The sequence below is a fragment of the Marmota marmota genome, unplaced genomic scaffold (assembly GCF_001458135.2).
Source record: "Marmota marmota marmota unplaced genomic scaffold, marMar, whole genome shotgun sequence".
NCBI lineage: Eukaryota > Metazoa > Chordata > Mammalia > Rodentia > Sciuridae > Marmota > Marmota marmota.
In genome coordinates, this window is record NW_025999925.1 from 6,001,848 (window position 1) to 6,028,248 (window position 26,401).

The 26,401-nt window shown below is 33.3% G+C and overlaps 1 protein-coding gene across 6 annotated transcripts in view; it reads right to left on the minus strand.

The window, feature by feature from the left end:
• The window catches only part of Ap3b1 (adaptor related protein complex 3 subunit beta 1), a 246,829-nt gene that overhangs the window by 68,657 nt on the left and 151,771 nt on the right, over positions 1-26,401 (minus strand). For all 6 annotated transcript variants that reach the window (XM_015497828.2, XM_048800176.1, XM_048800179.1 and 3 more), the window contains 5 exons: positions 25,901-26,012; positions 22,839-23,010; positions 19,514-19,652; positions 10,235-10,307; positions 4,381-4,487 (listed from right to left, as the gene is read on the minus strand). In XM_015497828.2, coding sequence (XP_015353314.1) covers positions 4,381-4,487; positions 10,235-10,307; positions 19,514-19,652; positions 22,839-23,010; positions 25,901-26,012 — 603 coding nt within the window. The remainder of the gene's footprint in view (positions 1-4,380; positions 4,488-10,234; positions 10,308-19,513; positions 19,653-22,838; positions 23,011-25,900; positions 26,013-26,401) is intronic.

Below are 26,401 nucleotides of genomic sequence, written 5' to 3' on the forward strand. Positions count from 1 at the left end.
AGTTACATCCCCACATCTTTTAAATTTTTATTTTGAGATAGGATCTCACTAAGTTGCCAAGGCTTGCCTTGAAACTGGGATTCCCTCTCCAAAGCCTCTCAATTGCTGGGATTACAGGCATGTACCACCACGTTAATCCAATGATTTTTTAAAATAAACTGAATATACCCCCATACCAACACCCAGATCAAAAGGCAGCATGTGAGCAGCATCTCGGAAGTTCCTCTGAGTTCTCTTACAAGCACTTATTTTCCTAAGAGTCATCATATTCTGACTGGTAATATCACAGATTAATTTTTCCTGTTTTGATATGTTGCAACAACTCTATTGTTTAAAAAAATTAATTAGTTCTTATTATGAAATATTTAAACACAGAAAAGTACAAAAAGGAAATCAACAAGTGACCCCCAAATTGTACCACCTAGAATAACTGTTAACTATTGTGAATATGACATCACCACAAACATGGATAGACAGAAAGACAGAGGAACAGACATATTACCCCATCAGATGGGATCACAGCTGTATTTTCACTGAAGAAAGTAAAATAAATCTTTCCAAAACTTCAGATAAAAGCTCTTTTAAGAGTTCTAAGTCATATAAAAATAAAATCTATTTCAATTTTGCATGTTATTTATTGATTTCTTACTATTAAATAAAATGAGATGGCTAACATGCAGACCATTATCTTTTCTTATCATCACAATCAATTTTTTCATTTTAAACTATTATTTATACATTTTTATAACTATAATTTCAAAGATACCAATTCTATTTTTGAATCATCCCTTAACTGGTTTCAGCAATGATCAGTGTCTTCATTCCCTTTTTTCTGTAAGTAGGACTTATAGTTATCTCAATGTCTAAGCATAACTATGTGCAGCCTTAACAGAAGGAAAATGACACAATTTTCTTGAGTCATATTTTATTTCCCTTATGAAGCTATAACAAAATAAAAACAAAAATAATAACCAAATAATTTGTACTTAACAGGTATCAGGTGCTGTTACTAACATTTCACATGTTAACTCATCTTAAATATTAACAACAACTGTATGAAGCAGATAGCATTACTATATTTATTTTACACATGAAAACAAACTGAGATACAGAAAGGTAAAGTCTGTTGCCCAAATCCCTAATTTTGTAAAGGGCAGAGCTCAGATTGAATGCAGGAAGTTTGGCTAAAGAGCCTATTCCTTAGCAGCTACATTACATTGCTTGGAATGCCTGCAGCTGGATAAAAAATGGGCTAGGAAGAGTAAAGAATGCTAGTAGCGTTAAGTGGTAAAGGCCTGGGACGGCAGATATTCTGCAGTAAATAGAGCAAACCATTTGATGCACATTGTACAATGTCCTTCATGAAATTGTGGTGACTGTGGTGATAGAAAAAGATAATGGTCTACATGTTACCCATCTCATGTTATTTCATAGTAAGAAATCAACAAATAACATGTAAAATCGAAACAGATTTTATGCATATTGTTGATTAATTATCAACTATAAAAAATAAAACTGGTAACACTGAAATGTCTACTGGACAATTATCAGGTAAAAACTTGTTTAAAATTATTTGATCCTAGGACGTTTAACAAAAAAGTACAAAGCAATTTTTGGCAAGGTATTAATATGCTCATTTTTCCAGGAATACAAATACTTTGGTCTAGAAAATGTGCTCGATGTTTGGAAGTCAATGTCACAGCACATTCCATAGTATTTGAGGTGCCATTGCAATATACCTTTATAGGTCTCCATTTATAGTTCCCACATTCATGAGCTCTACATATGAGTGTCAGTATCATTCAACTGCTTCATTACATATCTTTTGTGGTCACGACCAAGCATTTCTAGAACAAGGTAAATATTACTTGATTATAAGTTACTTTTATTTCTCTTTTCCAAACAACTAGGGCTACATGTTGACTTTAACTTTAAAGTTAAAGTTATAAAAAAGTTCCTGTATTTGTTGAGGATCCTTAACATTATATGCGAGTTATAATTTTTGAGGATTTTTCCTTGTTTCCCTCTCCAGTCTTTGGTCCACTTCTTTCCAAATTCATACACATAATGAGAAAACTTAGAATTTGGTTGATTTGTCTTCTTTTCTCAGTATTGTTCTGAGGGCTGGAGGTGAGGGTAGGGGGCCATGCCACTGTGCACCAAGATATTCAATTTATTTCTATGTCTTACTTTTCAAAGTTCTACCTTTTTGTTTAAAATCTATTCCTTTCTTTATTTGGCTGTTGCTGGGGAATCTGGTTGCTGTTCTTTCTCTTGGGTGTTAACTGCTTGATCATTTGTTAGTCCTTGGGCATGAGTGCTGGGCCACTGTATTACTCCACTGTATTACTTGGCAGTCCTGTTTCACCAAACTTCAGATGGAGGGCTTTTTTTCTTTTCAAGAGATCATCCCAATAAATGTTTTCTTAGTACAAAAGGGTGAGTCTTCCAATTGCTTCATGATGAATGAACACTGACTACAAGCCTTTGTGATCTCAACTGCATTTTTTTTGACAGTTAATGAAGTGTAAGAGTCTACTAGTGTCCATCATCACATATTACTCCTAACAATATTAGTTAGTATTATTGAGTGACAATAATGTGCCAGTCCTTTACATGTTATTATCTCATTAATCTCACAATAATCCTGCAAGGTAGAGATTATCCTTATAGGAACTGAGGTGCAGAAATGCTACGGACTAATTTGCCCAACGCTAAACAGCTACTGAGGAACAAAGCAGGGACTGGTACCCTGGACATCTGATATCTGCACACAAGTTATTCATCTTGGTACCTGCCTAACCAAGTTTTTAGGGATCTCTTGAACTGAATTCTTAGATTAAGGAACTATTTCACTATAGATTTTTTGATTACACTTTTCTCTTTAGAGTATATCACAAATGCTCAATAAATATTTATTACTTGAAAAAAATATAAGACTTAATTGTTTATTTTCAATGCTCCCCATTTCTTTTAATGTGCCTTTTCCTTGTAGAAATAAGAGGAGTGAACTAAAATTCCAAATACCATTCTTACTCATTTCTGAGTGGCTGTGAGAAAGTATCATTCAACACTTAAAAAAAAAAAAAATTTAGCTTAATAATTTTCACCTGTACTTCCTAAGTGAGCTGACCAAGGGTGAACAAAAAGGCAAGTAGCTCTTTTCAGAACTTCCCTGCATGGCCCTGGGGTACTACATTTGCTTTAAAGGAGAAATTTTCTGTAAAATAGATAAGACTTAGGTACTCTTCTTCTCTACATTTGGTAGACGCAGCTGTATGCTCCCTGGCAGCTGAGATCACCAGTTAATAATCTGGAACTACTTGAAGCACCTGATCATTGATGGACCCTGTGTCCATCAAACCTTGCCAACTACTATTTAGTTTGTAGATTTCTGATAACAAATTAACAGGTCAAGCATGTCAACAGATTATACATCCTAGGCAACATTCTTGATTTAAAGTGAGTGGTTAATGGATATAACATGCTAATGCAAAAAAAAGTTATTGCACTTTCAGATACTATGATGGGTTGATGGTTCTGACATTATTTTGTGATAAGCAGGTCTCTTGTCTCACATCAGGTCATAATCTATAAATAACATTAAAGAAATTTTTAAAAAGACATCAGTGGATGTAATAAACACAAAGAGAAATACAATGTTGGGCTTTTAGAATGAAAACAATTATGAACTTTTAGTAGCAATATGGTAAATGAGCTATGTGGAAGAAACAGAAGGGGAATGTAAGTAAGTTACTATAGAGAAAAATTCTTTTTCTTTCTTTTCTTGGTGTTAGGAATTGAACTAAGGGCAATGAACTCTACCATTTAATTAAATATACAGCCCCTGGACAACCGTTCTTTTAGGTAGGATTTAAGTACAGTTAAGTGTTGCATGATGACTTTTCAGTCAATGACAGACTATGTATGATGTCAGTACTATAACACGGTATTGCCTAGAGACATCACAGCTGTCTTAGTTTGTGTAAGTATACTCTATCATGTCCCACCATGAAAACACCTAAAAATACACTTCTTAGAACATATCCATATTGTTCAGTGTCATATGACTATATGTAAACTAACTCAATATTTCACAAAGTCCCTATATGATACAGATAAATAGTAGTACCAGAAAAAAATGTACACTTAATAATTACATGTGAATATAAAGCAGAAGCAAATTAAGAAAATAATGTTTTAGGCAGAATCAATTTAAAAACCACTTACAAAATGAAAAGGTCTTAATCTGATTTGGACTTGTTAAATGAGGAACTATTCTAGATTAAGAATATGCTTAAATTATTTGAATTTCAATAAAAAAAGATGCAATGGCATCCTATGAAAACTGAGCTAGGACATATTTTCAAAATAACTTACACTGATGACTGATGAAGAAGTTGACAAGTTTAAACCTTCAAGATCAGCTATCAAGCTTGGAGAAAGAGCTGGTGTGGGAAGCACAACTGGAGTGGATATTGGGTTAACTGTAAGAAAAGGCTCAAATTAGCAAATGTGCATGAAAATTTAATTCAAATTATTAAAAGCAACATTTTTATTTTGTTAGTAAATCTAATTAAATTACTGTGATTAATAAATGTATGACAATTCTATTTAACATCTTGATTTAGTCAAGTTATTATCAAGTCATGGTAGTTATTGGTCTTAGCTTTCAAAACATAATGGCAAATCCTATAACAAAATAAGGATATAAATATCTTGAGTAATAGTTTTTGAAAATTTTTATCACATAACATTATCACTAACATTTATCACCCAGTAATTTCACTAAAAGAAAAAGGTGAAAAAACATTTTCCACACTAATGTAAAGAATAACAATAGCTTTCAAGACAGTTCTCTAGTGGAGTCAAAAGTCTTAAAAGGATGTTTAAATCATATCTCTATTTTATTCTCCACTCTAATTAATTAGGAGCCCAGGCTACCTAATTCCCTTCTAATTATACTTTGTCAGCAAAGCTATGTACTTGATTCAAATGTTTTACTTACTCTAAAATTGGTAGGAACTTGAAAATCTTCTAAAAAATCTTCTAAAAATGAAAATCTGATCACGTCACTCCCCTGCTTAGGATTCTTCAAAGACTCTTAAATTGCCAATAAAAGTCTTGCCTTAACTAAAAACATAAGGTCCTCGATGGTCTAGCTCAGCCCTGCCCAACAGAACTTTCTATAATAATGGAAATATTCTATATGTGTGCTAATATGTTGGCCACCAGCCACACATGTATAATGTGCTTGATAAATGTGGACAGGATGACTATAGAAATGCATTTTTAAATTTTAATTAAGTTAAATAGCTATATGTGGCTACTGGCCACCATGCTGTACAGACAGCTCAGATCTAGCTTATCATCAATTTCATTAGCTCTTTTAGTTCTATGTAACACAAGTTCTCAAGATCTTGCTTCATGTGTTAGAGGCTTTTGTGTGTTACTAAATTTGCCTAAAAGGATTTCCCCATCTCATTCATTTCACAACTTCTAACTGATAACACTTAGAGGGAAGGACCTCCCTTACCTAAAATATCTTTGCCTTCTCTGTCTCACAGGTTTTCTTGTCAAATTTCTATAACCATACTTCTCATGTAATGCAAATTTGTATCTTTACATATTTTACTTTCTACTAAGTCTGTGTAGACAGAGGCTGACAACACTTTTTAGTGCTTTATACTCTCTCAAGAGTTCATTGAATGAAATAAATTAAAATGTGGAAAAAGTTTTGGCTTCCAGCCAATTGTCATTCCAAGGTAACACTGTAAAGGGAGTAACATACTTAATTTGACATCGCTTTTCAAAGCATGTTTTTCTCATTTTAGTCTCATGATATCCTGTAAATTAGGTCAAGAAATATTAATTCATCGAATTAACAACAAATATTTCTTCAGCAAAACAGCAAGGGAGAGATAAAGAACATAAAAATACGGTTCCTGTCTTCAAACAACTTCAAATCTAAGAGAAAAATAAATGCTTTAACACAAAGTAATAGTGCTGGTGCTGGGGCTGGGGCTCCAGCACTTGCCTAGTATGTGTAAGGCACTGGGTTCTATCCTCAGCACCACATTAAAAAAAATAAATAAATAAAATAAAGATATTGTGTCCATCTACAAAAAAAAAAAAAAGAAAGAAAAGAAAAAGTAACAATAAAGTCCATAAGTGATACTACCAAAAGAGAAAACTTTCAAAGGAAACAACAAAATTCAAACATACACAATAGAAAATGTGTATGCAGAATGGAGACTGGGTGAAAGAGGGACTAGAGCCTTTGTTTCCCCTGAACTCACTCAGTACAACTGAGGCACTGCTACAGATCCCAGACCTCCTCAGTGTCAGACAGACACTGAAAACCACTGTAGAGTTAGCAGGTGCCATGGAGAGCGGGACTAGGGGAGGAATACTGGGGATAGGGTGTACTTTGGAGGCTTCATGAACAGAGGAAATGAAGCCCAGTTTTTAAGTAAACATGAGATCTGCACAAGAGGAAGGGAGATCCAGTTAACCAATGAATGAAGGAATGCTGTAAACAAAGGCTGAGGTGGGAATCTGGAAAAAGAAGGGAGTTGAATTTATGTAAAAGACCAAGGGAAACTGTTAAAAATCTACCAAAGAGATGAATGGTATGAGAAATATGGTATTGCAGGATGAATTATTCAGATGCTAGTATAAGAAACAGACTGAAGGACAGAGCAGTAGAGTTGGCAGGAAGGAAAAATTTATAATAATTTAAGGATGAGGTGAAAAGAACTGAAGAAAAGCAATAGCAGTGAGAAGGTTTCTAAAGGACATGTATATTAAAGACACAGGAAAATTAAGACTGGCCAACGTCATAAAGTAAGTGAATGGCAGAATTACCAGAGAATTAGAACTGGCCCTTCAACTCGGATTAAAATGTTGTCTTTCTATTCAACATGTGACTTTTCCGGTGGGTTGTAAATATCTTTGTTCATGTGTTGGTCCGTCTATACATCCATTCACACATCCAAAATATTAAGTACCCAGGAGAGATTTAAAAAATGAGTAAGAGCCACATGCTTTTCATTTTAGTGACTTGGGAGGCTAAGGTAGGATCACTAGTTCCAGGACAGCCTGGGCAACTTAATGAGAACTTGTCTCAAAATAAAAAAATAAAAAGGCCTGTGGACATAACTCAGTGTTGAAGTGTCCCCAAGTTCTCAGTACCACCCACCAACAAACAAACAAAAAAGGAAACTGAATAAGCAATAGCCTCTCATTTCAATTATGGCTTGGCTAAGATCCATGAAGAGATGAGGGGAGATTTAGATATGAAGACAATTTTTCAGATGAGAGGCTAATTTTCTGTTTTCGTTTTTTTTTTACACTATTTTTCTTTGCTAAACATATTCAATAAATAATTATATAATTATTCTTCTAATCAAAGTTTTGTTACAAAAATGAAGAATAACTAAGACTCTTAGTATATAATGCTAATATGTAATCATTTAACCTGTTCAACAAAGGGAAATATATCCTATTTGTAAAAATGTAGGTTAGAATGAAATTTCCTTTAAAATAATACAAAAATCTTACCTTTAAATTCGTATAAAACTTAAATTTTAAGAAAACCTTTGTCTCTTCAAAAACATACATCTTTTAAAAATGCATCAAACTATAACAATTATATATTTTATAAGTCTCCATTCTTAACATGCCTATATGTATCTTTTAACTTAGAATTAACTCTGTTGTTTATAAATTACCCAGTCTATGGTATTTTGTTACAACTGTCTGCAGGGACTAAGACAGTATATAAGAATAGGTGACTTTTGAGCTGGGATTTTGAAAGACAAGAATCAGCCTGCCATCAAAAGATTTGGGGGAAGAGTTCTCAGCAGAGGACAGCAGTACTAATGCCCTTGACACAAAGGAACATGGTATGTTTAAGCAAGCAAAGAAGCAGAATGGTATAAAATGTGGATGAGAGGCAAGAAGGAGTCAAATCATCTATGGTCTTAGAAACCTAGGAAATGAGTATGGACTTTAATCTAAATACAGAATTAAGCCATCAAATGAAAGAATTTAAAACAAGGAAGGAATAAGACCTCATTTTGTAGTTCACTGGTAGGATAAATTTCCATAAAAACTCAAAAAGCTAAACACCAAAAACAAAAAAAAACAAATAACCCAATCAATAAATGGGCCAAGGACCTGAACAGACATTTCTCAGAAGAGGATATACATTCAATCAACAAACATGAAAAAATGTTCATCATCTCTAGCAATTAGATAAATGTATATCAAAACTAAGATTTCATCTCACTCCAGTCTGAATGGCAGCTATTATGAGTACAAACAACAATAAGTGATGGCGAGGATGTGGGGGGGAAAGATACACTCATGCATTGCTGGTGGACTGCAAATTGGTACAGTCAATATGGAAAGCAGTATGGAGATTTCTTGGAAAACTAGGAATGGAACCACCATTTGACCGAGCTATCCCTCTCCTTGGTCTATACCCAAAGGACTTAAAGGGACACAGCCACATCAATGTTTCTAGCAGAATAATTCACAATAGCTAAACTGTGGAACCAACCTAGATGCCCTTCAGTAGATGAATGGATATAAAAAAATGTGGTACACATACATAATGGAATATTACTCACCAATAAAAGAGAATAAAATCATAGCATCTGCAGGTAAATAGATGGAGTTGGAGAAGATAATGCTAAATGAAGTTAGCCAATCCCAAAAAAACAAATGCCAAATGTTTTCTTTGATATAAGGTGATTGACTCACAGTTGGGTGGGAAGGGAGAACAGGGGAGGAATAGACGAACTCTAGATTGGGGGGCAGGAAGGGAGGCGTCAGGGGGTTAGCAATGACGGTGGAATACAATGGACATCATTATCCAAATAGCATGTATAAAGACAAGAATTGGTGAGGTATGAAAAATTGTGCTCTATATGTGTAATATGAATTGTAATGCATTCCACTGTCATTTATTTTAAAAAATCAATTAAAAAAAAAAAGAACTACTAGGTCAGCTGGGCATGGTGCCACATGCCTGTAATCCCAGTGACTCGGAAGGCTGAGGCAGGAGGATCATGAGTTTAAAGCCAGCCTCAGCAAAAGCAAGCTGCTAAGCAACTCAGTGAGACTCTGTCTCTAAATAAAATATAAAATAGGGCTGGGGATGTGGCTCAGTGCTCGAGTGCCTCTGAGTTCAATCCCAAGTACCCTCCCTCCAAAAAAAGAACTACAGGTCAAAGGGTACATATGCTTAAAGTTTGAAATATATTGCTAAAATGACCCCCAAATTCTAAGCCTATCTGTATTCCTAAAAAGAGCATATACATGCTGTTTCTCCAAACCTTCATAATACTGGTTGAGACCAAACTTTGAAATCTTTGATAAAGTGTAAAAAATTTGGTTCCAATTTCATTTTTAATATCTCTATACTATGTATCTCTTTTTGTTATACATTTTAATTTATATATAATAAGAACTGGCTGTGACTATTAGAGATAGGTTATCTAAACAATATAAATGGGACAAATTCATGATGGAATGAGGCAACTTAAAAACATAACTCAGCCCAGCATGGAAACACTACATTGAAAAATGACAGTAGTTTAAGATTCATGAAGTCTTACTTCTTGTTGCTCTTTTCCTAGTGCAAACTTATCTAGTAACAAAGTTAGTTCCACTATTTCTCTTCACAATGCTGAAGGATTTAAGGGGAGTGGTGACTATACATCTTTGCATAGTTGGGTGAGTATACTTGCAGAATTCTAAATTCTCAGAAGATTTGCTGAGACAAAAATTAAAATGTTGACAGGTGTATCCAAAAACTGCATTACCCATTCCATTCCTACCCAAACTATGGCAAGTGGAAGATGGTGATGTCCTTCCTATCTCCAATTATTTTCTCAATTCCTCACCTACCTAACATCTCACAATGTAGAAGCCATGAGCTATTAATACTTATATAGTGAAAAAATTACAATGTATAATATTTTAAAATATTATTTTAAGATGAATTTTATATACTTTTTGGCCATCTATACTTATTCATGTGACACAAAACTAATAGACTGAATAGATGAAGATACTAATATTACTGATTTCCAGTTTTCTTGCTTTATTCATTTATAAATATTTTAAAATAGATTTTGGTAAGTTTGGGGACATGTAAATAAAAGTTGCATTAAAAGGAAAAACATTCTTACTCAAAACTGAAGAAAAGTTTTATAATACTTACAATCATCTAGATCCAGAAGTGAAACATCTTTGGTAAGAAGATTTCTATCTTGCTTTGTTTGTTTTCCTATCTCCTATAAAATAAACATTTGATTAATTTTATCATGTTTTGTCTTAACAATCTATGTTAATCTACTTATAAAACAAACTTTCTTCTCAACCTTACAAATTAAGTTTCTGAATGATTATTAAAATGTTTTTCTGAATCAAAATTTGTGTCTCAATTAGCACACAGCATTTGGACCACATTAGGCAAACTGTAAATAACTATAACTAACTTTTAAATAATTTTTCAATATTTTGTGTTTAAAGATTATAAAGGACCTTAGAAGAAAATTTAAAGGTACTAATTATTTTATAACATGACAAGTTTCTGCAAACATAAAAATGTAACATGACTCTGGTAGAAAGTGCACAAATAGTCTTTATTTTTAAACAACTTTATTAATAAAGAAAAAGAAATGCTCAAACGTCACATGCGTAGCTCTAAATTGCTGACAGATTTGTGATGGGTTAGCATCTTCTGATATGGTCTGTGATAGGCACTATACTAAGTACTTGGTACTTTGTTATTGGGTTGTGTCAGACTCTTTTTGCCAAAGGTCTATATATGACATTAGCACACTCTTGTTCTTTAGAGGAGTGGAAAAGGATTCACTTACTTTTTTTTGGCTGTTTTATAGACAGAACTGATATTTCAAAAGTAGAGCTTCGCCCACTACAGATTTGCTTATTAATCTTCCTACATTTATAAAACATGTATAGCTATGGAGTAGAACACAGTACCCCTAAAGCCTGAGGTATTCACAGCTTGGTTACACATTCAGAAAATATTTGTACATCTAAAAAGAAGTTTAATTAAGTTCTGCACTGAGTAGCACTATTAATAACTAAAGATCAACAAAGAATAGGGTGTTAAACATATCTGTGTCAAAGTTACTTATCTTTATAATCTAATGCTCTTTTATTTTACATGAAAGTTTCTTAGGTTAAAAGTGAGAACTTAAGTTTTTAATAAAAACTTTCTGTTAATTCATTCATTCATTCAATAGATAGGTATAGAATTTTAAATGTGTACCAGATTCTGTGCTAAGCAATGGAAATAACAGCCTAGACCTCCAAAATCCCTGCCTTCAAATAACTTACCATTAACTGAAGGGATTAAAAGCTAATTGCTAATGTAAATTGGTATAAATATATTTGAAGTATTCCTCTAGCCATGGAAACACATCACTGAAGAAAAAGGTATATTACCACTATTTAAAGTGTTGAAGCTTACGCCAGCATGTACATGAAGAACATTACATAAAATACATGGCATGCAACATTTTTAAATGATTTAAGTTCTGCTTGTTTTCTCCCTTATGCCAATACTCAGAAAATTATTTTCCAGGTTCATACAATATACATTAAAACACTAACAAAAAGATCAACACTGATTTTCCTCCTCATAATAATTATTTCTGCCACTGAAAACTAAAAGCCATCTAGATGGGATTTCTTTTTCATTCCTTATTTAAAAACAAACCAAAGAGTATTTGTCAACTTCTCAAGCAAATAACAATGTTAGGGCTGGAGGAAAAACAGAAGAAATGTTACTTTTGAGGCTGAAATTTAAAAGTTGTAAGAAAACGAAAAGAAGTTCAGAATAAAAATGCCACTTCAACTAGAATATCATTCCTGTGAAAAAAGAACATATAATAAAAAGCACTTATCATCATGTGACTTATCAAAATGCTATGCTGAGCACAATGGGTGTAGCTTCCTATAAGCTACAATGGTGCATGACTGTTTTTATGGAATCGTAACCTCCCCACCTGAAAAATTAGAAACCTATCAAATCAAGATAAAGTTAAAGCTGAAGGCAAGTCTATGCCTTATTTCCTACTTCACAGCTAAGAATGTGTAACAATATCTATTTCATACACATCAGGTCACACACAACACAGAACAGGGCTGCATGTGAAACTGGCATAATCTCTTATTAGAAGCCTTAAACAGAAAGAAAAAAGGCTTTCAAAAGGACAGAATTTTATTGACTTCTTGAGAACGGCAAATAACCAGTGACTGAAATACAACATTAGCAATAGATAATGGTCATTTCTACTGAATTGAAAAAGCCTTGCATTCCGAATCAAGGGTATAAAATGCTTCATAATGTGTTTGGCATTCTTCTCTTATATTATATTTCATTTTTCATTTTAAAAAATCCATAGTAAGTTCAAAACATTTTCATACTTAAAGGATCTACTATAAAAATAAAAATCTGAATTCTAAACAAAGAAGTTAAGAGCTCTATTCCATCAAACATTTCTCCATTTGCAATTCATCTTGGTAATAGAGACAGAACCTGGGTAAATGCATATAGGACTTGAGGCAGGAGATTTTTCTTGCTCAATGCATAATTCATGTGCTCCGCCTGCAAAGTGTGTAAAATGAGAATTTCACACCGCAGCATGAGCCATGGAGCTGCAGAGAAAAGGCAGATGAAATCATATTTTACTGTGTGAATTTTATTTCTTACCCTCCCAATATTTATACAAAACCATCATTGACAAACCAAACACATTGACAGATCACCCACTGTTTCCATTGTGTTAGTACTTGAGAAGAGATCAGGCAGAAAGATAGACAATTTGTTTTTGTATATTTTTTTTAAATAGAGGATTAGGTTTTTAACAGCTGAGTGACTGTATTAGACTTTTATAAGGACAACAGTAACTGATCTTAAGATCTCACTATAAAAAATATCTAGTTATCAATTCATCATCCTCAAATCTCCATTTTGTTTCTATGGTATTCGATTATACACCTCAACACATCAACATTTTCAAAATGAAATACAAAGTCACAGGGTTAAGAAACTGATTTCTATTTAATGTATTTCATTTCAAATAATAAATTAAAAATCCTGGAAATATTTATCAAGTTCCAAATAATACAAACGAAAATATGTAACAATATACCTCTAAAGATTTTTATGTATTATGCATGTTCATTTTCATGCTGATTATAAGAGGAAAGGTACATAGAAAAAAAGATTTGACATGACAAGCATCAAATATGCTTCCACTGGAAAGAGGTTTGAAATTTAAAACTATAGGACAGGATAAGCAGTATGTAAAGTTTGTCAAACCCATACTGTGCTTCGAAATCAACAACGATTTGAGGATAATTTCTAGCTTCATAGGGCAAGGTATGTGAATGAAATATTTTCAATTACAATTAATACCAAGGACAATTTAATGATTCTCTTTTTTTTCAAGTCATCTGACAAATTTGATTTAAAAAATTTGAGACTCACAAACTTGTTTCTTAAAACAAAGGTACAATTCTAGTATACTGAGACTTCATTATAAATTAAGAAATTTAAATGGTTAAAATAAAGTTTTCCCTATTAGACTACACCTACTTCGATAAGAAGGAATGCTTACTGGTATTCCCTTTGTTTTAAAGGTCTCGGTTGAAATCAAATGATACTTTTGTTTTGAAGAACTTAAAATATGAAGTAAATTGGAAGAGACAAATCATACTCAAGAGGCAAACTTTAGAATTGTTAAAGTAGAAACTAATACTCTTCAATATTCATAGAAGTTCGAGCAACATACATAACTACTTGTAATAGTATAATTAAAGCTTGTTTCTTATTCTCACAGAGAAAAGAAAACCAATTGGAAATTATACATAATTATACATCTCATGCCAAAACTGCTTTATCCCCAAGATCTTTCACAAAAAAGATCTTTATCCACAAGATCTTTTATTAAGACAAATCTTAACATTTGAATGCTAGTAATCAAATCAGCTTGGTCCTCAAAGTACTTAAGAGATATAATCTGTTTCTCTGCATCTCTCAAAGAGGGATTAGCAAAATCCAAAGATACATAACCTGAGAGTACCTTGAACACTGCCAGGAATACACAGATGACAGTATTTTTTCACAACTAGTACAAATATTAATCTTGATTCAAATACAGAAATGCTCTTAATGTTAAATGAAAATACACTAAATTTATTTATTTCACACTAGCAGATTATTATACTTTAACTGCATTTTATGTAATTAAAATGTTATAATCTATAAAAGGAAAACATAAGTCATTCACAATAAATAATAATCATGATTTTAAATCATCATAATTTAATCATCAATTATCTAAATCTTCATTCAGCTGCTAGTACATATACCCTATAAATATAATTAAAATGCTGCATCACAATTAAGGTGTGAACAGTGGAATAACAAGGTAACACCAAAAACACAATAGTATGTAGGAACACTCTAATATGTTGGTTAGTTATAAGAACCCTGGAGCATGGCTTCAATAAAGGAAAAAAACCCTGGAAACATTATTCTAAGTAAAATTTTCACCATCTGTTCAACACATAATTTTTAACTAACAGAAGAATATAACTTAGTTATATTGCTTAAAAAATAAGATAAAATGATATAGATGTGAATATCTTCTGGACTCAATATGGTCTGTACTATTGATTTTCCTTGCTCTTCTGTTTAAAAATGTTTCTTTTTTTACACTCTTTTAAGTATGTGAAAGCACTGAAAGTATGGAATTATTAAAGGTAATTTTTATAGGCATTATTTGGGGCAAAAGAATTATTTCATAAAAAGGACCATTCTCAAAATATTCCTCAAATACACTTCAGAAAAGAACATCTATGCATAAAATATGCTTATCCATCAAAATAACTGTAACTGAAATAAGATAATTTTCTTTTGTTATTACTGACAACATGTAACCTCAAATGAGGAGTCTTTCAATCAATAATTTAAACAAATAACATGACATCTGAACGTATAACTATAGTTTTGTGCCTTATAGATCTACTGGGAATGGTATGGAATGAAAAATTGTAAGCAATTTAGCAATGGTCCTTGCTCTTTTGAATGTCCCTGGACCACTCACATGAGTGATGCCCTCTTATCATATAATTTTTTATTCCCCACAGTCATTCATAGGAAAGGTGGAGAAGTGGAAGGACCACATGATGCCACTTCCCCCTTGGCTTATATTTTCTGTAATAACAGAAATGTGTAAAAAAAGAAAAAAGGCATAGAAATAAGAAGGAATCCAGTTTCATAAGAGAACCACAAATACTCCACTGGGATTAGAAGCTGGGGTGGGTTAGGACTAGAGAGGAACATTTAGACATACTAGCCTGAGGAGTATTACTAACTCAAATGACAATTGGGACACAATACAGGCGACTTAATCATGGTGCCCCCCCTTTTTTTTGCCAGGGGGTACCAGGGATTGAATTCAGGGGCATTTGACCACTAAGCCACATCATCCTCAGCCCTATTTTGTATTTTATTTAGAGACAACTGCTTAGCACCTCACTTTTGCTGAAGCTAGCTGTGAACTTGCAATCCTCCTGTCTCAGCCTCCCCAGCCACTGGGATTACAGGCATGGCCACCATGCCAGACTCAGGACTTTCTCTTAATTTGGCATTTGTACAGAAGAATTGGGGCTGGGAAAGCACAGATTTGAGGATGACCAGTGGCATTGGTCTACAAAGATAATGAAGAGCTGATCTAGAATGGTGAAAATAAGAAAGAAGAAACAGTAGGAGGAATAACATAGAATCTGGAGGACTTGACAAAGGAGTCAAAGATCCTTATGAGAATAATGTTGCCAAATGACAGACCATGTCCTCTGGCTGCCTTAGGCCTGGAAAACCAGTAGCCCCAGAAAGGCTCAAGAATTTGATCAGAATTTGGCAAGAAAAGCTGGAGCACTTGTAGAGAGAGATGTTACTATGAAAATAATCTAGTGGAAGCCATTAAAAATGTTAGAAGAAAATGACTAAAGAAAAAAATCATGTCAATATATTTGAAAAAGTGATGTGCACTAAGTAATAATTTGGAGACAATATTCATACTTGAGTGTTAGAAGGGGTAGAAAAGTAAAGCAATCAAAACAATGAAAGGTCAATAAAGACCAAACAAAACAGATGCAGAAAGTTTCAAGCAGTAGAACTGTGATATCAAAAGATAAGATTACTATCCAAGTAAAGGCAGCTGGGCTTGGGGAAGGATCACGGCTATCTTTTCAGAGCAGTGTCTAAAGGAAGTGATAAAGGTGGGGAAAAATTTCTAATGAATTAAAAAATAATAGATGAATGATTTGCATGTTATTTTTTTCTAAATTCTCACTCTGTTCCCTTCCTGCTTCCTTTTTCTCTTTAAATACTGGAGAAGACTTGAGTGCTGAGGTTGGCAGAAGAGAAATTAGTGGAGAAAGAGATTAAAAGCAAAAAGGAAACAGATGATTATTAATACAAAAAGTGAAAAAATGCAGACTTAAAACTTGAAAATATATATAAATTCCTTTTAGCTTTGTTTGTCTGTAACTCCAATGCTATTAATCTTTCATGCAATTTACGTTCAAGTTAAAAAGTGTTAAAACTGTTGTTTTATGTGGTGCTTCATACTGATCTTTCACATTTTGATTTTGTACCATAACACAGAAAAGAAACAAGGTAGGTATTAGCATTTCTAGGTTATACATGAGAAACTGAAAAAATAAAGATATTATCTCCCAACAAGTAAAACACTATACTTATAGGAACACCATAAAAATTAACTTTTTTGAAAGTCATATATTCAATATACCTCCAAGGTCTCATTTTTATGCTCAGCTTCCCCAAAACACATTGTCCAGATTGAAGAAAAAAAAGAGAGAAAGAGTAAAAAGTATAGATTTATTAGGCTGAAGATTTAAGGCATAGGAATTTTCAGCAGTAATACACTGTCATGCTAAATTAAGGTAAAGCACCCACCATCTGCCTTCATTACTCATAATTTGGAGCAGAAGCCACAACACTTGGTGCAAGGAGGACTTTTCCACAATTATAGAGTTGCCTATTATTAGAAAATTGGTACACTTGTAATCACTAGGTATACTCCAAGTCATTCAGAAAGAAATGGAAATAAGTAATTATGGCAGCTCTGGGGTGGAGACTATTTATTACAATTGCTAAATTAAAGCGAAAACAAAGAGGCACAAACCCTATCTGCCTATTATAGGTAGGAAAGGCATTCTAATATAAGAAAATAAACTTTCTAAGGAAAATTTGTACACACAAAACTATCAATAATGTGAGAAAAACCTGTATTTCTCAAGGATCTTGGCTCATTATAATAGTTTAAATTTTTATGTTCTATTATCCATTACCAAGCAATCTAATCTGATCATTAAAATCTTCGACAAAGATGGAATAAATTGAAATATGGATCTGGGTGTCCTTGTGGTTTTTTTAACAGGCTCCTGAAGCTCTGCTTCTAATACTACATAGGTGCTGAAGGCTACAAATTTTCAGCTTCTAAAAACTTCATAAGAATAACTAACTTCAATTCCACTTCCTTGCCATTTGCTGATTTCTTGTTCTGTCATTTTTAAAAGCATAGATTTCTTATTCTGGATCATACTTACTGTCAATTTCTAAAATCTCTTTATTTTAAATAATTTTAACTTTTTTGTGTAATTCAATAGAAGTAGAAAATGAGATATACCAAATTCATTGTGTGACAGGTGTTTTTTTGTAAACTTTAAAAAAATTTAGTTGCAGATGAATAAAATACCTTTATTTTAATTATTTATGTGGTGCTGAGATGCCCCACACATGTGAGGCGAGCGCTCTACCACCGAGCCACAACCCTAGCCCTGTGATAGGTTTTTATATGAGGCCACACTAAGTCTTAAAAATCTCTAAAAGTTTAGGTTAATTTTTGAAAAATAGAAATTTTTGATCATGTTACATATGGATACAAGATTTTAATAGAAATTTAATTTTCAGATGTTTTACTATAAACAATAGTATTTGAAATACAGCAAGATAAATACCAATTGTTTTTTGTTTGTTGTTGTGGTGGTGCTGGGGATGAAACCCAGGGCCTTGTACATGCTAGGCAAATGGACTACTATTGAGCATATCCTCAGCCCCCTACCAATATTTGAAATATGCTTATTCTTTAACAATAAATCTCTGCATTGAGGAGGTCATCTGTCTACTTCAATGAATTTATTTTCATCCTTGGCTATTCAGGGACATACAGAAGAAACTTAAGTTCATAGAACTAATAAGCAAATGAAAAAAGATATTGGGTCAAGATGAAACTGAGTTCAATGAACTGCTGCACTTGAAGCCGAGCATCAATAGGATCCGCTTACACAAAGTAAGCGATAATAAAGATCAGAAAGATAATTAGATCTGAATTGTACATTAATAACTACACGTTTGGGCTGGGGATGTGGCTCAGGCGGTGGCGCGCTCGCCTGGCATGCGTGCGGCCCGGGTTCGATCCTCAGCACCACATACAAACAAAGATGTTGTGTCCGCCGATAACTAAAAAATAAAAATATTAAAAATTCTCTCTCTCTCTCTCCTCTCTCACTCTCTCTTTAAAAAAAAAAAAATAACTACACGTTTACAACATATGTGTGTATTTTTTGCTACAAAGCAGACAAAAAAGTTCAGTGTTAAAAATGTTATATTGAAAACATTATTACTCTACTCCACAAGTGGTTCTTGCATTTGTTTTAAAATAATGGCTGCTGCATTTTAGTAACTAATTATATAACGTATACCTTTTAACTAAAGCTTTAAGAACTATCTACTGACATTCTTTGTATAACCTTTAATACTTTTTAAAGCATATTAGTCTCAATTTTTTTTTTTTATGATGTATGTGCATTCACACTCCTTTTTCGTGGGGGGAGGGGTACCAGGGATTGAACTCAGGGACACTCAACCTGAGCCACATCCTCAGCTCTATTTTGTATTTTATTTGGAAATAGGGTCTCACTGAGTTTCTTAGTGCCTCACTTTTGCTGAGGCTGGCTTTGAAGTTGAGATGCCCCTGCCTCTGCCTCCTGAGCTGCTGGGATTACATAGCACTACTGCGTTCTATTTAATACTACTTATATAACTTCCATTTATTTCATTCCTGTTTAGCAAAAGCCTCCCTTGTCATAAGCTAGCCAAGAATTTCAGTGGCAAGGGATGTGTTAAAAAGCAGTTCTAACTTCTCTGCAGAGTTGGGTTATAAGGGAAAGGATTATCTAGAGGAAATAAAATCACAGGTGTGAATGAATAAAGATGGTCAACTTTTGTTGTTAGTGACAATGTTAAATACTTCTTTTTTAGTTTCTTGACTTTCAACAAAACACTAGTTTTCAAAAATATGTATTGTTAATGAGGAAAAAGGTATAAGAATATTTATATTCTTTGTATTATAATAACTCTATAACCTCTTACCTTAGTAGTTTTTCTGGATTCATATTCACTTTCAGATTCTGATTCAGAATCTGAAGAACTTTCTATTGAACTAGAGTCGGCATCAGAAGAACCTGAAGTTCTAGATTTTTCATTTTTCTTCTTCCCATCTTCAGTATCACTATGCATATCAATAAATTTAAAAATTATCAATTGCAACTCCTTTACATAAACAAGTTTAAATAGTTTATACAACGTATAATAAAAATAGTTTCAAAATCCCACAATATATTAGTGAAATAATAATAAAGACAGCATTATCTATAACCAAATAAATTAAAAATACTGCAGATGCAAAGAACCATAAAATAACACTAAATGATGTCATCAATAGTAATAAAGAAAATAATTAATATGTTCAATTTACTAGAAATTAAATGCTCACAGTTACAAATTCAAAGATCTTAGGCTGATTTTTAAAATGCTGTTCCTAAATACTGTTTATTGATAAATTTAAATATTTATGTATCTACTTTTGCTAAAACAGACTTGCACAGTATAGAATTTTTTCTAAGAAATTATACAAGCTTCCAAAAATGACCTTAAATACATCATGTGAGAAAATGTTCACCAATTCAAAGACAATTCTTCTAATGCACTAAGTCTTACTAAAAATGATAATAGTAACATACAAACTTTTAAAATATCAAATAATGACAACTTAGTGCTTAATGGTATTCATTCATTTGTCCACTCACTCAACTAATATTTATTGATTATTGATGGCATACTGGCACTGTGTTCGGTACTATGGAAATAATAAGGTAACACATGATCTCTGTGTGTCTACCTTATAGTGTCTACAATCCACTGGAGGATACAGAGAAATAAGGTGGCAGTGACAGTATAGTATAACTAATAAGTAATGAAATATAGTGTGCCATGACATCTATACTAATTTGACCAAGATTAAAAATACTTCATGGACAAAAAAGGGCGACAAAGAAATATAAATTAAGAAATAGGAAGAAGGCAGGCAGCCATGTAGAAAAGCAATCTCAAAAGAGAAAAAATAAAATGTGAGATGGCCAAACAGAATTCTCTCAGGGGATGAAAGATACCCTGAGATGTATCATATTTTCCACCAAACTGAAAGTCTGTTCTCTCTTCTCTCTCTCTCTCTCTTTCTCTCTCTCTGTGTGTGTGTGTGTGTGTGTGTGTGTTACTTTCAAAAACCTACCTTAAACCAGGCGGTCCCAGGCATTCCATACTGATCCTACCAATTATCTTATTTATTTGGTTTTGGTACTGGGAATTGAACCCAGAGGCATCTATCATTGAGCCACATCCCCTAGCCCTTATAATTTTTTAATTTTGAGATAGGGACTAGCTAAGCTCTTAAGGCTGGCCTCAAACTTGAGATCCTCCTACCTCAGCCTCCTGAGTTGCTGGGATTACAGGTGTGTGTCAGCAGGACTAGCTGATTATAAAATTAAGATGCACTCTTGCTATATACATTATTGTCCCATTTACAATAATAAAGTAATATTTAAGAAGGCTAAGGAAACAGGAGGGAAGAAGTGAAATATGAACTCTAGTTTGTCTTAGTTCAATGTATATTTTTTCCCCAATGCTAAACTATTTACTATCACATGGAAATATCTTGGAGTATAAAATTCAAGTGGAGCCAGAAATAGTAATGAATAATAAAGGCTGATTTTTGAAGATATGTAAAGCTTATTAAGAGCTTCAAAAAAATTAACATACTGAAAATGTTAAAAAAAAAAAAACAAGTTCCAAGAGATAGGCAGAAAGATACAGGGAGAGTAAATGATGAGGCAAGAGAAAAACTGATACTCCTTGAAATTGACTTTTATGGTAGAAATATGATTGCTCTGTATTAAAAATGAAGCTATGGCAACATGTAATTGTATATGAAGACTAAAAAATATGTTGTTTTTTCTCTCTGAGAAAAGAATGGCCATTTATTATCTCCAATTCATTGTTTAAAGAAAGAAGTGAAAAATGTAAGGACTTAGAATGTATTCTGTTGTGTAATAAACAACTCTTTCAAATTCAAACAAAAGTCATTTTCTGAAAAAAAAAATGAAACAGTGATATGATCATAAATTCCTAGCATATTGACTTATGCTATCTGAAAGATATTTCATGCATTGATCAAAACTTTCCCTTTCTAGAAACAAGATACTTTTGGTAAACCACATAGTCTGATGTTAAACCAAACATACAGAATTTCTCTCTAAGACAAGCCTGTTACAAACCAAGCAGCTCTTCTGCTGCAACAAGTCAATGATTCTAAATATACTTAGCTTCTAGCATTTAAGATAAGATTTTAAAGGTAAAAGTGTTATTTTATTATGCATCACTCAATTTTGATGGTAATTATTGTTTACCTTACTGCTTAGAGTTTCAGATGTTAATCTAATGAAAAGAATTTACTGGTAACTAGGTTTTTAACTTTGCAATGATGAAAAGCCTGTATTAATTTAACCTACAGATTTCATTTGTTCTGAACAGGAAAAACAATATAAATCACTTTTAAAATCATTAAATCCTGACTTAAATTAATAAAGTCATAATTAGGGCATTATGCTGTGTTTGTTATGGAAGTGGCAGGGCGAGCTGCTTTAATTACTGTCTGTAATAAAAGGAGCAGAGAGCGTACTGCGCCCCAATCAGTGCTGTCAGCCACGACTGAGCCGAGCTGCAAGCTCATCAAGTGAGCGGGCAGCAGGCTCCCAGGGAAAGGGCCATCATGTCAGCAGAGGCCACTCGCTGACAGCAGTGGGGAAAACAGAGTCACACAATTCAAGTTATTAGCCCCAATTACTCAAAATTTTAATGACACTTCAATACACGATAATGTTGTTGATAATGGGAGATCTTAAAAAGCCCTAACACTTAAATATCTTATGACCGTCTTCCTTCACAGCCTTTGACTCTAATATTTGGATCATAATCTTTTTAATATAACATTATTTAGAAAAATCAATTGTCTTAGTTACATAATGGCAAAGTGTTGAAGGATTTAATTTTAGCCCGCAGCAAAATTGCTACAAAAGGTAATTAAGTGTTTCATGCCTACTGCTTGATCACTTAATTCAGCTTTCCAAGGTTATACCAATTTTCAAAATGTAACCCTAAGATTTGTTCAAGTTCAAAATTAAATCTAAGCATTATAAGTACTGGAGTAATGTGAACTAGTAGCACAGCATTTAACAAGATTTAATATCTGTTCTGAGAGAAAATACAGAGATATTTTCTTACTCTTTCAATCAATAGGAAATATCTGTGGAGAACATACCACAGAATATTCTTTGAAGGAAATGCTGAAAAAATAATTTACCTTTTCCCTTTGTTTTTTGAATTCCTCGTGGCCATTCTTTTGTGTTCTGCTTCAGACTCATCTCCACTCTCACTCTCTTCCTCACTAGAGGAACCCTCACTGCTGTCCTCACTACTGTCTTCTTCTTCTTCACTTCCGCCTCCTTCTCCACTCTCACTTCCAGATTCACTCTCTAAAAAACATACCCAGAAGTTCTCTTGAGTTACAGCCATTGAATCATAAATGAGGACACCTGTAACTGTCAGTACTGATCACAAAGAAAACCAGACACTGTTGCCTTTTAGTGGTGTGGACCCGACTCATTCAAGCACTTCTATTTCTGCACCCTGTTTGTTCAGATCTACGGGTTTCCACAGGAGGGTGAGCTTGAAGGAATCAGAGAGAAGATGCTCTGATAATGGGTAGAGAAAAACAAAGCAAGATGAACCAAATAAAGCAAATTTGAGGCAGTCTCATTTTTCATCACAACCATAAGTATCTAGCTATGGCATTAAGGATAAAGAATTAATTTTAAATTATTCTATTTATAATGGGAATTTTTATTTAGAGAAAAAGAAGGCAATAGTTTAATCTTATTAGGAATAAACTTTGAGAGGGTACCAAGCCACTCTAATCATCCCCCAAAATTCTGAATTCAAGGACAATAAGCAAAATAAACAACTAAAGAGTTATTGTTTATTTTAGCTAACATGGGGCACATAGGTCTAAAAGATCATAAATTATGGTACACTAAGAGTCTGCAGAAGTGATTCATAGATTATCCTTATGTATATTTTTAAAATGAAGTTTAATATTTTTACTATTTAAAATGAGTACAAATGCAGAGCTGTGCACTAGAAAAAAGGACACTCTTGCCCCTACCCATGATCTATGTGATGTAGCACACTTACACAGAAACATAATCAGCAATTAAACATTATTCTAATACGTTTATAACATCTACTTCATGAAGAATCTTTTCTGTATTACAGTGAAAAGCTAGGGTTCTCAAGTGGGAATGTTCATGTTCAAATCCTGACATTATCACTAACTAGCTATAGGACTGAGCAAGCACCAGGTGTGGTGGTGAGCATGCCTATGATCTCAGCAGCTCGGAAGGCTGAGGCAGGAGGATTGAAAGTTCAAATCCAGTCTCAGCAACTTAAGTTGGCCTAAGCTACTCAGTAAGACCCTGTCTCAATATAAGATATTAAAAAAAAAAAGGCTGGAGATGTGGCTCAGTGGTTAGTTAAGAAGCCCTGGGTTTAATCCCCAGTACCAAAAAAAAAAAAAAAAAAAAAAAAAAAGACCGAGTAACTTATTTAATCTCTCTGGGTCTTAGTCTCCTTTTCAACAAATGTGGATACTACTATCTAGCTACTTCACAGAGGTGTTGAGAAGGCTCAGTGATTTGAAATAAGTCAAGGTGAACAGAACACAATGTGGACTACTCATCCTCAACATCTTTTATAAAGAGTAAAATTTACTTATCCAAACTTTACTAAAGCAAAACAAAACTGTTAAAGATATTTTGAATGTGTCATCATGTCAAAATTATATACATGTACATATTAAAATCAGCTAGGTAGCTTATAATAGAAAAAATGAGAAGAAATAACATCAACTATGTTTCTGTCTCAAAATATCACATGGGAGTTCCACATGAATAGGGGTCCAGCTCACTTCAGGAAGTAATGTTTAAACCTAGATGTCCTTCAGTAGATGAATGGATAAAGAAAATGTGGCATATATATACAAACGGAATATTATTCAGCATTAAAAGAGAATGAGATCATGGCATTTGCAGCTAAATGGACAGAGTTGGAAAATATAATGCTAAGTGAAGTTAGCCAATCCCAAAAAACCAAACACTGAATGTTTTCTCTAATTTAAGGATCTGGATTCATAATGGGGTTTGGGGTGCATGGGAAGATTAGATGATCTCTAGATAGGGGCAAAGGGGAGGGGGGAAAAAGGGAGGGGGCATGGGGGCAGAAAAGACTATGAAATGAGATGGACATCACTACCCGAAGTACATGTATAAAGACATAAATAGTGTGACTCTACTTTGTGGACAACCAGAGATATGAAAAATTGTACTCTATATGTATACTATAAATTATAATTCACTCTGCCGTCATATATAACAAATTAAAATTAAAAAATAAAAAAATTTACAAGTTACTAAGATCCTTGAGGAAATAACAAATAAAAAAAAGAAAGAAAGATCCTTGAGGAAATTTGTTTATTCTCAAAAAGTGCTGTTTGCTAGAAAACAAATCTCCTAACTTGTAAGAGAAAAGATTTTGTTTTCCTGTAGTAACTATAGCAGAACTACAATACACTACTTGGACTCACTACTATATATAAAAGACTACCTAGGAAACAGTCATGAGCTTATGAATGAATGCAACAAAATGTAAAATAAAAGGTGTAAAATGAATAAAACCTGTATGAAATGAAAAAGTGCAAGCTTAACTATAGAAACAGATCTTTCTCACTAGTCTGCATCACCCTTGAAATTCCATATTTTTTAGAAATAATTTTTTGTGGACTGAGTTACTTTTTCCACATTTGGGTTTACAAAATCAGAGTGTAATACATCTCAGATTAATTTATCAGATATTGAAAATGAAGACTTTGACAAGGGAAATGGGGAAAAAAGAATGAATTATCTTAGAATAAGACAGGGATAACCAAGTAATAGTGAGGGGCCCTGGTTCTCCAAGGAATGAAAGTTTTAAAGAAAGTTGGCTGTCATTTGTTATATAAATCATGCACAGAATTTCAGTAATGAAGGGATTTAAAAAACAACCAACTATACCCCTTCATCTATTAGATATAAAGAAAGGTAGGTGCCTTATTCAATTTGCAAAGCTGGGACCCAGGACTTCTGAATTCTTCCTATTTAGAATTTGTTTCATTGTATATGAACGCCCTCAATCTTTTAAGCTCTCAAGAGAACATTCTTTTATGTCTTGAATTTAGACACAGGCTGGAAGATGGAAGAGAGGAAAAGATAAAAGGAGTTTATATGTAACCTAAAATATGAGTAATATATTTCAATATATTATAAAACTCACCACTATCACTGCTGCTGCTATCAGAAGACTCCTCTTCTTCCTCAGATTCAGAGTAAAATTTCTTAGCAGGATTTTCTTTCTTTGCTTTTCCTGTTGGGGTCCATTCTTTTGCCTGTTTGCACACACACAAAAATAAAGTTAATATAAATGAAAACTCATTCAGAGATTCAGACTTCTGGCAAGTGTAATCGTTCAGAATCCACTGTGTACTCAGAAGAAAGTTTAAGCCCTCAACTTAGAAAACATCTGTTAGAAGTGTTCGACATCTCTAGCAATTAGGGAATGCAAATCAAAACTTCATGAAATTTCATTTTGTTGCAGTCAGAATGGCAATTACAAAGAATACAAATAACAATAAATGTTGGCGAGGATGTGGCGGAAAAGGTTATATATTGTTGGTGGGAATGCAAAGTAGTGCAACCATTCTAGAAAGCAATAGGTAGAGTTTTTCAAAAAACTAGAAATGGTACCATGATATGATCCAGCCATCCCACTCCTTAA